General features: G+C 36.1%; 1 protein-coding gene across 7 annotated transcripts in view; it reads left to right on the top strand.

Annotated features, from left to right (window-relative positions):
- Positions 1-3,514, top strand: part of FAM120A (family with sequence similarity 120A) — a 151,709-nt gene extending 148,195 nt beyond the window's left edge. For all 7 annotated transcript variants that reach the window (XM_031956856.1, XM_031956883.1, XM_031956829.1 and 4 more), the window contains one exon: positions 1,618-3,514. In XM_031956856.1, coding sequence (XP_031812716.1) covers positions 1,618-1,929 — 312 coding nt within the window. In that variant the 3' untranslated portion in view covers positions 1,930-3,514. The remainder of the gene's footprint in view (positions 1-1,617) is intronic.
- Positions 3,515-16,770: the final 13,256 nt, after the last annotated feature.

Here is a 16,770-nt window from a genome sequence, read left to right as displayed (position 1 = left end):
GGAAATTTAAGTCCCACCTATGACACCATCCCTGGAGCCTTGGGCAAGCCTCATCTCAGTTTCCTCTTCTGTAAAATAGCTACATAGCCAAGAAGCATTGTTAATGGTACAGTGGAAACAAACATAGGACTTGGCACTCCCCATTTAACTTGGACAAGTCACTTAAATTCCCTGTGTCTTCATTTCCTTATGTGTAGAACTACGTGGCCTTTAGAATTCTGTGATTTGAAGAATCTTAAGTTCTTTTTAGCTGAGATTCACTTGTATTTCTCTTAAATTTCCTTCTATTAAATTTGGTCTGTCATGATCCAAGATTCTTACTCTTACCCAGCTTATTAGTAAACTTGGTAGGCATGCCATTTGTGCCTTCATATAGATAATGATTTAAGAAAAAAAAAAAAAAGTCAAACAACTCAGGTCCAAGAATAGATCCTTGGAGAATTCTCTTAGAGACTTCTTTCCAAGTTGGACATTAGAACATTTATGATCTCTCTCTAATTTCAATCATTCAGCCAGTTCCAAGACCCTCATAGTAAATATCACCTTGTCCATAAGGCTATTCCATCCTGGACTAGAGGAAGGTGCAGTGAATTAGAAGGCAGAAGTTTCAGTTTCTTCCCTAGTGAGCGACAACCTTGGTTTTCTCCTCTGTAAAATGAGGGGAGCTATGCTAGGAGGATAAATAAAGATTTTGTCCTGTTTTATGTATCACTGACTTTCTGATTCTTAAGATAATTATCAAATAGCTTTTGGTTACACATCTAGAGGGAATTTTGAGCCTTTATGAGAAAAGCAGAATCCAAATTGCTTACTTCATTTGAAGACAATTTTTTTTAAACATCTTGGAAGTGTTTTAAGCTATAGAAAAATAAAACCAAGCCAACTATAAACCTATCATCTTTTTGTTTAAGCCATTGCAGTTCTCTTGGAAGTTATTTCATTATAAAGTAGAAATTCGTATTTTAACATTTGGGTCCAAGTACAGCATGAACATATCACTTAGAAAATAAAAGTTTTCACTTTAAGAAACTTAATATAAACATTTGGATTTATACATGGGACTGGTTCTTCATTTACAGGATTAAGATGCCTTATTTATAATAACCCAGGTATTGGGGGAAGGGGGGGAAATCAGTGTTGCTTCTGTGCAGGAACATTTATATTTCTCTCACACCTGCTCAAAAACAACCCCAAGTGTGTTCTGTGTTCAAGGCACGTATGTTTGATTCACTTATTTAATAAACCTTTGCAAAGCCTACTGTGAGGTGCTTATCTAGGACTTTGGCAAAATCCTTTCAGTGGCACTTGCCCTTTTGTCAACAATTGACAACATCAAGTGATTACCAAGAGGAGAGGGAACTTAAAACTGGAAGGTATCGAAGCTAGTGGTCCCTGGAAAGCAACCCTAAGGGAGACTGTGATGTGAGGCAAAAGTGATAGGAAAAGCAAGTGAAATACACAGCCTTTTTGGAATACTACTGGGTACTTACCATATACATGGAGGTGAAACTGTTGTCTGTTTTGTTCAAGTATCATTTGACTAATGTCAGATGTCCTTTGTTCACCAGCATACTCCTGGAACTTTTCTTACTTCTCATTTTCTTTTGTGTTAAACAGGGTAAACCTCCTTATGCTGCTTCAGCAGAAGAAGTGGCCAAAGAACTTAAGTCAAAATCAGAGGAATCAAAATCCTCAGTCGTGTCTTCAGATGGATCCCTGGCTGAAAATGGAGTAGTGAATGAAGAGAAACCAGCTTCCCAGATGAATGGGAATACAGCAGATGGCAGGGCTTCCAACCAGTCTGAAAGTGCCTTGAGTAATGACTCTAAAATGTGCAATACAAATCCTCACTTAAATGCACTAAATGCAGACAGTGTTTGCCATAAAGATGATACTCTTGAGGCAGCTGTCTTAAAAAAAGAAGAGTAAACTTATTTTTTATAGAGGGTGAAGGATGTTGGAATGGTAAGGATTAGGAATATCTGGAAAGAAAGAGAGCCTACAGTTATGTACATTTTTTCCTTTCCGTAAGAGAAAAATGAGGACTTTGGAAATTCGGATCCCTCTTTGATGTCAGAGATTTAAACAACACATTTTTAGTTTTAACCAGTTGTAGTCAAAATGCTACAATAAAACACAAAAAAAAGAAAGAAAATGAAGAGCATTTGACTCCCGCACTTAAAATGAAGTATACATAAAGTTTAAACTGGTTATGACAAAAGCTTGTAGTTTTGTTTCTTGAAATATAAAGAAAACAAATTTTGGCAGTCTTTAAGTATATATAGCTTAAAATATAATTTTTAGTATTTGGCACCATATGTATGCCATTATATTTGATTTTGCATTACTGTGTCACAATAAAAGCTTTCTTTAAGGCTTTGATTTCATGATTATGAAAAAAATAAGGCACAACCACAGTTTTTCTTTCTTACTTAAAATTTCATCACTGTTGATGTGGTTCTTTTGTGTTAAAAATGTGCAACTATCGAAACTAAAAATTATAAGAGTAATCTTGCAGTTCTGCTGATTTTCACTCTACAGTACGTCATACATACTTTACAAGCAAGTTCAATGGAGATAAACTTGAAATCATAGAAGATGCAAATGACCTTTCAAAATCAACACAATGTGTTCTGAAACTTTTTGTGACTAATACCATGCATCCGTGATCAATGAACTATGTGGTTTTGAATCGGACGTAGACCATTAGTACTACTATTTGAGCTAAACTTCTGCATGGTTCATAATTTTTAAAGTGTGTAGTTAATATTATGCATGTTATTGTCCTTTCTTCCATTCTTACAAGTACTGTGCCCATTTGCAAAACAAAAAAGCTAATAATCAGTAATAGTCCTATAAAAGATGTTAACTATGTTTAGTCATTGACTGATCTTGCTCTAACCTTAAAATTTTGTGATTATTGACCTCTGTTGCATTTATTCTAAAACTTAAAAAAATTATCTAGCCGTTTTGAATATCAACGTTACCCTGGTGTACTCATTGCTGTATGCATTATTGTTCTCTGTTGCTGTTTTATGCCTTCATATTAGCAAATATGAATTCTGTGAAAAACAAAAAAAAAGCTTTGATCTTCAAAAACTACCCCCCTTCTGTAGCAGGAAACAAATTGCTTGTTCTTGAGAACTTTCCCATCAAGAATTTAGTATAAGCAAATATACCTGTATCATTTTGATGTTTTTGTTAGTGTTTCCAAACTTAATGTACTTCGAAATCAGAATCATTTCTTTATATTCGTTTTCATATAATTCTCCTGATGCTCTTCATCACACATTAGTGATCAGAAATGAGGTGTAATTCCCCATTCCCTGCCCGCAAGAGCTAAGTAGGTATCTTAATGTAAGTTGAAGGGAGTTCTGCCCTAACTCATGGATTGTGCAAGAATGAACTACTGTTGGGTTTGATTGACTGTAGATGGATTGTGGTGTGGTGTATTTGAAGGCTATTGAATGCAACTTACAATGCTTAATAAAAATCTTTATTCTTTTAGTATAAACTATAGTATGCCTTTTTATTTTATTTTATTTTATTTTTTTGCTGAGGCAATTGGGGTTAATTGACTTGCTGAGGGTCACCCAGCCAGAAAGCATTACGTGAGACTAGATTTGAACTCAGGTCCTCCTGAATTCAGAGCTGGTGCTCTATCCACTGCACTACCTTAGCTATTCCTTTAATCCATTTTTTAAAGACTGCTAGCCAGGTATTGACAATCACACTTCAGCAAAGTCAGTCTCATAGATTTTAGTAGTTATTTAAGAACTTTGATAAAGTGAATTTTTTTCCCTTGCAGATATTAAATAGCAATTGAAGGTTTAAAAGCCTAGAGGGATCACTTACCATGTGGCAAGTTAATAAAGAAAATAGAAAGAAATAATTGCTTTTGAGCATTTCATCACTAAATTTAATGGAAGCAAAGGATCAAAATTACATTTGCCATCTTGCAAACTGAACTTAGGAATGAAAGGACAGAAACACTGGGAAATTATAAACACAAGTTATTTTAGCCTCCAGTAGGAATTTTATGATTTTTCATTATGCCACAGATTTTAACTTCAAGTAATACTTAAGGTCACTTCTTTGTTTCCAAAAATAGAAATTAGACAATTCTAGACATATTCTAGAACTACATTATTTACTGTAGGGTCTGGAAAGTAAGGATTGTACATTGCGTTCTGTATCACATTGAAAGATGCACTAAATGTCATCACGTACACAGGATGTGATCTGACTTAAATGGTTAACAGATCAACATGATGCTTTGTGTTTTTGTTAATCCATAAATACATCCACAAATACAGCTCTAGTATGAGAAATCATACTCCTTTCTCCTGTGCCATTGATTGCTGCTGCTACTAGTAGGCAGAACTCAAAAGCAGAGGCAGCATTTATGAAATGGATGGAGAAGGCCGGCTTTTTAGAGACAGAATGACCTCTGCCCCACCTCTAGCACTTGTTGGGTCTCCCAGAACAAGTTATTCAATCACTTAATAACCTCACAATATTCATTACAACAATAAGATGCATAGTTGCTGTGCAGAGGCAATTTTCTCACTCGTACCTACTTGTATAGAAAGGAAAAAAGAATTGCCCTTAAATTTTAAGGTCAAGAAAGAAGCATAGAATGGTACCAAGAATTATGAAAAGATAACCATCCTACAACCCACCTACTTTTTCAAAGAGGTGGGGGTTCTGTATGTGTGAACCCTGATTGTTGCTTATGGTTATTTCAACATTAATTGGTTTTATTGATATTTTTTCCTCTTAAAATATTATTTGTTATGAGATGACTTGAAGAGGAAGACAAGAGGAAAATGAGAGAAAACAAACGATCAAAACAATTAAAGTAAAAAATGTAGAATGCTAAGAGGGAAGACTTAATTTCTCACTGGGTGGTATGTTTAGCCTTAGAATGATTAAATGAAGAAATAGCTGCTGTAGTCACCCATGGCTTCCTCACAATAGCATTTACACAGCAAATTAAGGTTTACACATTTCCTTGTGTGTAATACTTAAATGTTAAGCATTTATTTAGTACCTATGATATGACTGGCACTATGCTAGCCATGGTGTATGTATAAATAAAAATAATGAAACCATTCCTAATTACAAGGAATTTGCAGCATGGACCTGCTTATCTACCGGGCTGAGTGCTTTTCATAAAGCTCATTTTATCTTCACAACAACCCTGGGCGGTTGGTGCTATTTCTTGTTGTTCAGTCTTGTCCGAATTAGCACAGATACCAGAGGAGTTGGCCATTTGCTTCTCCTGCTCGTTTTGCAGATGAGGAAACTGAGACACAGTGAAGTGACTTGCTGAGGCTCACAGAGTAAGTGTCTGAGATCAGGAGTCTTCTTCATTCTAGGTCTGGCACTCTGAGCACTTTGCCACCTAGTTGCCCACCGGGTGCTATTATCCCCATTTAATAGATGAGAAAAGTGAGGCAGACAGTTTAAATGACTTGCCGGGGTCACACAGGAGGAAGTGTCTACAGCTAACTCCAGCTTCAGCGCTCTCTAGCTGAGATGGCCTGTCAGAAACAGCTAATTGGAGCCCAAAATAGCTCCTGAACTTAAAAACTTATGCAGTGACTTGGAGGTCATGTGAGCAACAAGAGGGAGGACTAGATATTTTCTCGATCCCCATGACCTCACAAGCCTCTCCAAAGCATAAATTATGCACCAAAGATAAAGCAACCCAGGCTGTCTCCGTGATCTGGGACTAGGCTTCTTGAGCTTTTCCCTCTGGCCGTCCCTTTTCCTCTGAGAGGTTTTTACGGGACCCCAGCTCAGATTCCGAGGGGCTTCTGGCAGCACTTGTGCGCGCAAAGCGCACGCGTACGTTCCCAACCCAGGCTGCAGTGAAGCTCCGTGAAACGGCTTGGATTCATTCTGCATTTGATTTTGAATTTTTTGTGTTCCGAAACCTTTTTCTGTTGCCAGATTTTGCGGCACCCTGCATTCAGTTATTTGACTGCATCTAGGGTTGCAACCATATTTTAAGAAGCTTTGATCCGGACACCCAGAATCCCAAAGGCCTCCCCCCCCCCCCCACCAGAACCAGGGCCGTGAAGCTGAAGGGCCCCTGCTGGAGCCGGCACCCGGCGGCCGGGGCACTGGGGAGCAAGGACGAGGGGAGGGGATTGGAACACACCTCCGCGCCCACTGCTCTCCCAAAGGCAATCGCCGGAATACAAGGCAAAAGTCTGATAGTGCAAGAAACAAGAGAAGAGCCCAGAAGTTCTGAACGCATGGAATAAAATAACATTAATTAGAAAAAACAACAACAACAACTATACAAGCAATTCAGAAGCAGGAAGTTGTGCCAATGATCAGAAGAAAGACTGAAATATGAAAGGCGATCTGAATGACGCAAGAATATAGCGGCTAGAAAGTGCAGGGAGCGGGTTCTGAGAGCCGCGGGGCTCCGTTATGCCGCTCAGAGGGGCAGGCCTGCAAAATCTGGCCTTGGCTACAAATGGAAGAGGATGCCCGGAGTTCCCTAAGAAAGGTATCCGAGAGTTTTTTTGGAAAGAAAGATGGAATTGAAGAGATTGTTTGCTCCTCCAACATCCCAGACGACAGAAATTCAGGAGGAATGGAGAGAACTGACCGTGCAATGCTAATAGGACTAGTTAGAAGCTAGCTAATGTGCACCAGGAGACGGGGCAGGCAGGAGCCCAGTGGGAGTCACAGAAGGGGTGGCAATGGGCCATTAGGGACAGAATCTGGAGAAACGAGTTTTGAGGGACAACTTGGAAGGGACATGGAGAGAGGGAGGGAGCAGGGAGAGAGAGGAGTGTGTGATGTGCCTAAGTCAAACGAGGGCTCGCATTGAGGGGTGGAGGGGGTCAGGGTCTTCAGGAAAGCGCGAGAAGGGAAAAGGCCTTGCTTTGGGGTGGGAGGGAGTTCCACTGATGCCCCTCGGGGTGAAGGGAGAGAGGCACCTTGCACTGAGGTTAGTTTGGGGGATTTGTTGTCTCATCAAACCCCGGCCGGGGAGAGAGTTGGAATTCCTGGGGGACCTGGGGGAATGGAAGAACCTGTGCCCACTGGGAGAGGGCATCATCATCATGGGGGTGGAGGGGTAACCTAAGTCCGGGTGCTTTTCTGGCACTGTTCCCTACGGCACAATGGAAAGGGGTTGTCCTTAAGCATTCCCCTTTTATGTTGCCTAGAGAGAAGAGCCTAGAATGGCTGAGAAGTTTTGCAAGAGGAATAGAAATCAGAAAGCTTAGATGTTTACAGGGGTCACAAACCAAAAAATAAAGAACTAGGACAGCAGAGAGGATGCATAATGAAGAGACTAAGAGAAATCCTTTGTGAAAAGGGATACCAAAAAAATGAAATTTAAAAATATAATGAACAAAACTAGTTGAAGGAAAGGAGAAAAGTGGGGGAATCCATTTGGCTAAGAGAAGAGGAAAGGAGAATTATATAACCAGATCAAAGAGAAAAGGGAACTAAATAAGCAAAATTTCCAAAGGGAAAGGGGAAACAAATAAGAATGAATTTAAGGAAGAGGGGGAGAAAGACAGTGAGACTAGAGCCAGCCACCTTAAAAAAAAAAAGATTAAGTTAAAGTAATAGAAGCATAGGCACTGTGTTTAGAGCTTGGGGTTGAGGGTCAAAACTTGGCGGAAAAAAATGCTATTAGAGACAGATGAAGGAAAATATAAATCTAACTCGAAACTTCAAATCTGAACAAATAGACCACATAAGAACAAAATCCTACAATATATTGTTCATAAGAAACACATTTTTTTTAAAGTTGACAAAATAAAACTGAGGAGATGAGGGGAAGGGGGAAATTACATCAAATGAATCCAAAAAAGAAGGACTTGAAATCATTCTATCTGAAAAAACAAAAACATTCAAAAAATTAAAAGGAACAATAACCCTCTCAGTTTTGGATGTCTAATGAAGATAATAGTGAATATGTGAAACTGAACACATTGTTGAAGAAACAAGTTAGTCTTATGGCATTTTCTAAAATGGGAGAGAAAAAGAATACATATAATTTCTCAGGATACAAGGAACTTTTTTTTTTACTTGACTGTGTATCGAGGGACAAAACTCAGACAAAAAATAAAATAATAACTATGTAAAAGAAATTACAATGATGAAGCATCATACCAAAATTTCACGGATGCAGCAATCAATTCTGAGGAGGAAAATCATATCCCCACAAATGTCTATTAACAAAATAAAAAAGGAAAAAATTGATGAACTGAATGTACATTTTTAGAAAATGTAAAGACCATTAAACCTAAAATAAACACAAAGTCCTAAAAATTAGAAAAGAAATAGGTAAATCGAGAGGGGGACATGGAAATGATAAAAATGGAAGTTGGTTCCTCAAAAAACTAATCAAATTGATAAATTCATAGTTAATTAAAAGATAAGAGCAGAAAATCAATTAAAACACCAAATGCACAAAGTGAAATCACAACAAAACCAGAAGATGAAAAAAAAAAAGAAAGAATCAGGACATTATAAAGTTACATGCTACAAAACTGAGAACACAAAAGAAATAGAGGAATACTTTCAAAAATATGAAACAACCAAATTATCAGTAGGCCAATTGGTGAGCTTAAATCAGGAAACAGAACTAACTATAAAGGGAAAAAAATCCTAATCTTAATGGAGAATTTTATCAAACTTTAAAAGAACATTCAGTACTCATACTTTACAAATTATTCCCAAAACCTGAGAATGAAAGCACCGCATCAGAATCTTTTATTAGACAGATATTGTTCAGAGACTTTACCCAAGGAATAATAAAATACAGGAGGAAAACTATAGGCCAGTATTATTAGTGAATATTGACTCAGAAATTTTAAACAAAATCCTATCAGGCTATTTAAGAAGTCATTCATTATGTTCAATTGGAATTTATTCAGGGATGTAAGACTGGTTCATCATGAAGAAACCAACCAACATATTTAATGTAAACTAAAACATCCAAAACCACATGATTATCTCAAAAGATGCAGAAAATCCTTTGACAAAATATAGCACTTTTTTATGCTAAGACCCCTACAAAAAAATGGCAGGAGGACCTTTATGTATATAAAGCATCTATCTAAAAACCAAAAACAAGTATCATTTTCAACAGGAATGTATTAGAATTTTTCCCAATAAATATGGGAGTGAAGCAAGGATACCCATCTTCCTCATTACTCTGGAAATGCTGGCAACATCAGTAAGATGAGAAAGACATCAAAGGTATAAAGCTAGTTAAAGATAAAACTTTAAATAAAACTTCCTGTTTGTTGATGATATGATGGTACATGTGAAAACTCATAGGGAATCAGCAAAAATACTAATAAAAATAGCTTCAGCTACAAAATAAAACCTAAAAAGATAATATTTCTGTATAACAAAGCAAGAGAAAGGAAAATCCCATTCCAAATAATTACAAAATGCATAAATTATTTGGGGATCAACCTATTTGTATAGATTCAATTACAAAATACTCTAAAGAAGTAAAGAATATCTTAAATTGCTGGAGGAATAGTCAGTGTTCATAACAAGGCATGCCAATATAATAAAAAGCTAGTACTACCAAAATTAATTTACATTTTAATGCCACACCAATCAAATTGTCATGGGACTATTGGATAGAATGTGATAAGAGAATAATTTAGTTGGAAAAAACAAAAGATCTAGAATATAAGAAAAATTATGAAAAGTAGCAGGCCTTCTTGACCTCAAACTATATTAGAAACAATAGTCATTAAAACTGAGTTAAAAAACAAACACTTTTTTTTCTTTAAAACAGGTAGCTCATTGAAACAGACTAGTCAATTTAGAATCAGAAATAATAGAATTGAAAAACCCAGTCTTTTATAAAAAGGTAAAAATTTCTTATTTGCTAAACACTGCTTAGAATACTGGAAAGCATTTTTTTTATTATAGTTTTTTATTTACAAGATATATGCGTGGGAAATTTTTTCAGCATTGACCCTTGTAAAACCTTCTGTGCCAATTTTTCCCCTCCTTCCCCCCCACCTCCTCCCCCAGATGGCAGGTAGACCAATACATATTAAATATGTTAAAGTATGAGATAAATACAATATATGCATACATATCCTTACAGTTATTTTGCTGCACAGAAGAATCGGACTTTGAAATAATGTACAATTAGCCTGTTAAGGAAATCAAAAATGCAGGTGGACAAAAATAGAGGGATTGGGAATTCTATGTAGTGGTTCACACTCATTTCCCTGAGTTCTTTCACTGGGTGTAGCTGATTCTATTCATTACTGTACTACTGGAACTGATTTGGTTCATCTCATTGTTGAAGAGAGCCACATCCATCAGAATTGATCATCATATAGTGTTGTTGTTGAAGTATATAATGATCTTCTGGTCCTGTTCATTTCACTCAGCATCAGTTCGTGTAAGTCTCTCCAGGCCTTTCTGAAATCATCCTGCTGGTCCTTTCTTACAGAACAATAATATTCCATAACATTCATATACCACAATTTATTCAGCCTTTCTCCAATTGATGGGCATCCACTCAGTTTCCAGTTTCTGGCCACTACAAAGAGGGCTGCCATAAACATTCTTGCACATATAGGTCCCCTTCCCTTCTTTAAAATCTCTTTGGGATACAGGCCATGTAGAGACACTGTTGGGTCAAAGGGTATGCACAGTTTGGTAATTTTTTGAGCATAGTCTGGAAAGATTCTTGTCAAGGGGCAGGTCAATTCTCCAAGAGCTTCCACAGCTGTGGATCATAGCATCTGAAGGAGTTGCAGGGTGGCCTTTGCTGATATAAGTGTCGCAGACTGGGAATGAGATAAATTGGAGGCAGAGGAGAGAGGTCAGACAGTGCAACGGCCTCTCAGTCAGAGAGGTCAGAGAACAGCAGCTGCCTTTCAGTCTCCTTGTATCATCCTCTCACAAGAGGAGATCCATTCTGGGTTGGATCTCCAGCAGCCACTGTGAGGTGCCTGCTGTGTATTCCAACAGCAATCTTGTGTATTCCAACACATTCTGGCAGAAATTAGGCTAAAATCAACACCTTCATGAAAGACTCAACTTCATGAATTCAAATCTGGCTTCAAACACATCCTAGTTGTATTACCTGGGCAAGTCACTTAACCCTGTTTGCCTAGTTTTTTATCTGTAATATGAACTGAAGAAGGATGGCTCCAGTATTTTTGCCAAACAAAAAACCAAAAATCACAAAGAATCAGATGTGATTGAAATAATAACCATAACACCATCTTATACCACATTCCACAATAATTTATTCTAAATGGATATACAACCTTAATATCATACTATTTTGTAAAAAATTAAAAGAGAATCATATTGTGTACTTCTCACAGCTATGTATAAGAGATAATCTTAACCAGACAAGAGATAGAGACAATGACAAAAGATAAAATAGATAACTTTGATTAGCTGAAATCAAAAGCTTTTATAAGGACAAAATTAACATACCTAGGATAATAAGAAAATTCTTAGGAAAAAAGGAAAATAATTTTTATCAAATAATTCTAATGAGGGTTTGTAGGTAAGATATATAAGCAATTTGTGTATGGGAGTATATATATATATATATATATATATATATATGTAAAACTGTTAGCCATTTCTCACAATTAATTGCTCAAAGGAAAAAAACAATTGCAAAGTCTTCACAATCATATGATCAAAAACTCCAAATCACTAATGAAAAGAGAAATGCAAATCAAAACAATCCTGAGTTTTTACCTCACATCCTTGTAAATTTGGTAAAAAAAAAAAAAAAAAAAAGCCCCCAAAATGGTAATACTCAACCATTGGAGGGATTAGGAAATTATAAATTCAAGGAGTCGGGAAATGATGGGCATGCTCAAATACTATTGGTGGAACTGTGAAATGGTACAACCCTTTTGGAAAGCAATTTGGAATGAATGTACAATAAAGTGACTACTTTACTCTTTAAATGAGAGATTTCACTCTGAACTTTTATCCTTAAAGAAGGAAGTCATCTATAAGAAGAAAGTGCCCATATACACAAAAATATTTATAGCAGCTCTTTTTGTCACAGCAAAGAGTTGGAAATAAAGTGGATACCCATCAACTGGGGAATGACTAAACAAATTCTGATACATGAATGCAATGGAATATTACTGTGCTGTAAGAGATTATATGTGTGATGAATACAGAGAAGCATGGAAAGATGTTTATGGATTGATTCATAATGAAAAAGAGCCAAGAAAACTAGTAAACAAGATTCAAATGAAGCTATATGAGAAGTTACTCCCAATCCCACCACCTTTCATGGAGGAAGTAGATCCATAGATATTGCACATTGCACAATTTTTTGGAGTTTTTCCAATGTATTGATTAGTTATGATTTTTTTCCCTCCCTAAACATGCACAGTTTGTTATATGGAATGGCATTCATAGAGAAGAAAAAAGAGAGGAGTGGTTACTATTCCAAGTTAGCAATAAAATTTATTTTATAAAGCTTAAATTGTTAAGTAATTAAGAATCATAATTTTGAATTCATTTTAAAATACAGTGCTCACAGTTGATGCTTGAATACTTAATGAACACAATAAATGAATAACACAATAAATATTAATTACTTTTATAAAATCTTACTCCATTGAATTATTGTAACGTGAAGGTGACCCTGGTTTTATAAAAGCTAAGCTTGTGAAATTCAACCTCTGGAAGGATCTACCAAACTGAAAAGACTTCAAATGTAGCCCGGGCAGCAGTATTTGCTTTCTGAGGCCATTTAAGCTACTTGCAGAGATGCTCACCATTAATAGACTGGATTTTGTTTTTGTTTTTTACCATGGAAAACCTTTTAAGATTTTTTTTAAAAAGAAAATACAAAATTGTCCTCAATCCTGTCTGATGATTTTCAGGAAAGGATGCAAGGGATCCTAAGAATTACATACTTTTAAGATGATCAATATTAACTATTGGTGACATAAAGGTGAGATTATTTGTCCAATGTGTTTTCATATGAATATTCACATAACTGAATCTTGATATTTTTGTTGTAAATTAAAAATAGTTGTAAACTATAATTTTGTTGTAAAAATTATAGACCAAAAAACAATTTGCAGCTAAAAGTGGAGATGACAAATTCTAAAGCATCAGAACTCACAAAAGGTGGAGTGAAATAATTTTCCAGCCTAAAACAAACAATTTAAAAGGTCAGTTGCACCAGAGTGAGAGTGGAGCTCAGGTACAGTACAGGCCATCCCAGCACAGCCCTAATCCCAGCAAACCAGAAACAGGAACAGGAGCAACTTAATTAGAAGCAGCAGTTTCCAAGCCTTCCAGACCACAGACACCAAAGATCAGCAGGAAAGGTTTTTCATGTTTGAGTGAGAGAGGAACAGAGTTCAGCCAGCACAGCCCTAGCCCTAGCCAAACCAGGATCATACCTTGGGAGCTCTAGAATCATCAGCAGCAGTAGTAGTGGCTTCCAGAGTTCTCATTCCACAAATGGTAACAACTGGTCAAAAAGAGATTATAGGATTAAGGACTCCTACCAAATTCCTTTTATGACACAGACATGGTACTGATACCTAAACCAGGTAGGTTGAAAACAGAGAAAGAAAATTATAGAACAATCTCCCTAATGAATATTGGTGCTAAAATCTTAAATAAAATATTAGCAAAAATATTACAGAAAATCATCCCCAGGACAATACACCATGACCAAGTAGGATTTATACACAAAGTGCAGGGCTGGTTCAATATTAGGGAAACTATTAGCATAACTGACTATATCAATAACCAACTTAACAAAAACTATATGATCATCTCACTAGATGCAGAAAAAGCATTTGATACAATCCAACATCCATTCCTATTAAAAAACACTTGAGAGTAGAGGAATAAATGGACTTTTCCTTAAAATAAATCAGTAGCATCTATTTTTTAAACCATCTGTAAGCATCATATGTAATGGGGATAAACTGGAACCATTCTAATTAAGATCAGGAGTGAAACAAGGTTGCCCACTATCACCATTACTATTCAATATTGTATTAGAAATGCTAGCTTCGGCAATAAGAGTTGAGAAAGAGATTAAAGGAATTCGAGTAGGTAATGAAGAAACCAAATTATCACTCTTTGCAGATGATATGATGGTATACTTAGAGAACCACAGAGATTCTATTAAAAAGCTATTAGAAATAATCCACACCTTTAGCAAAGTTGCAGGATACTAAATAAATCCTCCGTATTTTTATACATCACCAACAAAATCCAACAGTTAAGAGTTACAAAGAGAATTCCATTTAAAGTACTTCCCAATAGTATAAAATATTTGGGAATCTATCTGTCAAGGGAAAGTCAGGAACTATATGAGCAAAACTACAAAACACTTTCCACACAAATAAAGTCAGATCTAATCAATTAGAAAAATATTAAGTGCTCTTGGATAGGGCAAGCAAATATAACAAAGATGACAATACTATCTAATCTGCTTATTTAGTGCTATACCAATCAGACTCCCAAGAAACTATTTTAATGACCTAGAGAAAATAACAACAAAATTCATCTGGAAGAACAAAAGGTCAAGACTTTCAAGAGAACTAATGAAAAAAAAATCAAATGAGGGTGGCCTAGATCTAAAATTATATTATAAAGCAGCAGTTGCCAAAACCATTTGGTATTGGCTAAGAAATAGACTAGGTGATCAGTGGAACAGGTTAGGTGCAAAGGACAAAATAATTAATAACTTTAATCTAGTGCTTGACAAACCCAAAGACCTCAGCTTTTGGGATAAGAATTCACTGTTTGACAAAACCTGCTGGGAAAATTGGAAATTAGTATGGCAGAAACTAGGCATTGACCCAAACTTAACACCATACACCAAGATAAGGTCAAAATAGGTTCATGATCTAGGCATAAAGAATGAGATTATAAATAAATTAGAAGAACATAGGATAAATAAATTAGAAGAACATACCTTTCAGAGCTGTGGAGGAGGAAGAACCAAAGAAGAACTAGAGATCATTATTGAACACAAAATAGAAAATTTTGATTATATCAAATTGAAAAGTTTTTTACAAACAAAACTAATGCAGACAAAATTAAAAGGGAAATAAACTAGGAAAACATTTTTACAGTCAAAGGTTCTGATAAAGGCCTCATTTCTAAAATATACAGAGGATTGATTCTAATTTATAAGAAATCAAGCCATTTTTCCAATTGATAAATGGTCAAAGAATATAAGCAGACAATTTTCAGATGAAGAAATTGAAACTATTTCTAGCCATATGAAAAGATGCTCCAAGTCATTATTAATCAGAGAAATGCAAATTAAGACAACTCTGAGATACCGCTACACACCTGTCAGATTGGCTAGGATAACAGGAAAAGATAATGCCGAATGTTGGAGGGGAGGTGGGAAAACTGGGACACTGATACATTTTTGGTGGAATTGTGAATACATCCAGCCATTCTGGAGAGCCATTTGGAACTATGCTCAAAAAGTTGTCAAACTGTGCATATCCTTTGATCCAGCAGTGTTACTACTGGGCTTATATCCCAAAAAGATTTTAAAGAAGGGAAAGGGACCTATATGTACAAGAATGTTTGTGGCAGCCCTCTTTGTAGTGGCCAGAAACAGGAAACTTAGTGGATGCCCATCAATTGGAAAATGGCTGAATAAATTTTGGTATATGAATGTTATGGAATATTATTGTTCTGTAAGAAACAACCAGCAGGATGAATACAGAGAGTCCTGGTGAGACTTACATGAACAATGAGTGATGCTGAGTGAAATGAGCAGAACCAGGAGATCATTATACACTTCAACAACAATGCCATATGATGATCAATTCTGATGGATGTGGCCATCTTCAACAATGAGATGAACCAAATCAGCTCCATTTGTTCAATAATGAATGAACCAGCTACACCTAGTGATAGAACTCAAGGAAATGAGTGTGAACCACTACATAGAATTCCCAATCCCTCTATTTTTGTCCACCTGCATTTTTGATTTCCTTCATAGGTTAATTGCACATTATTTCAAAGTCTGATTCTTCTTGTGCAGCAAAATAACTGTATGGATATGTATACATATATTGTATTTAATATATACTTTAACATATTTAACATTGGTCAACCTGCCATCTAGGGGAAGGGGATGGGGGGAAGAAGGGAAAAAGTGGAACAAAAAGTTTTGCAGTTGTCAATGCTGAAAAATTACCTATGCATATATCTTGTAAATAAAAAGCTATAATAAATAAATTAATTAAATTAAATTAATTTTTTTAAAAAAAAAGAGATTATAGGACTCTCTTTGTTAGCACTGAGGCAGGACTCTGTTGCTTTGCCCATACTTGGTTGGATCTAGGTCACAGTCCTGGATGGCAGTCTCAGGGTGAGGAGCACTAGCATTCCAAAGTTTGCAGCCACAGTGGAGCAGAGATGTTCCTCACAGTTCCAAGGCAAAAAAAGAGTTCTTATAGTCACTCGGAGACCAGAACTAAAGCCAGTAAGTATGTCATTAATAACCACATCTCTCCTTAGATCATACTAATTTACAGATCCCTAGAAATATCTCTGAAAATAGCTTCACAAAATCCCCGAAGATTCATGAGAGATAATTTTAAAATTATTGGACTATCTGAAAGCCATGATCAAAAAAAAAAAAAAAAAAAAAGGCCCTTGACATCATCTTTCAAGAAATTGTCAAGAAAAACTGCCCTGATATTCAGAACCAGAGGGTCAAACATAATTTTAAAGACTCCCCCAAACACCTCCTAAAAG

The sequence above is a fragment of the Sarcophilus harrisii genome, chromosome 1, assembly GCF_902635505.1.
Source record: "Sarcophilus harrisii chromosome 1, mSarHar1.11, whole genome shotgun sequence".
NCBI lineage: Eukaryota > Metazoa > Chordata > Mammalia > Dasyuromorphia > Dasyuridae > Sarcophilus > Sarcophilus harrisii.
Note: the sequence above shows the minus strand (reverse complement) of the source record. Positions and strands in the feature narration are given on the sequence as shown.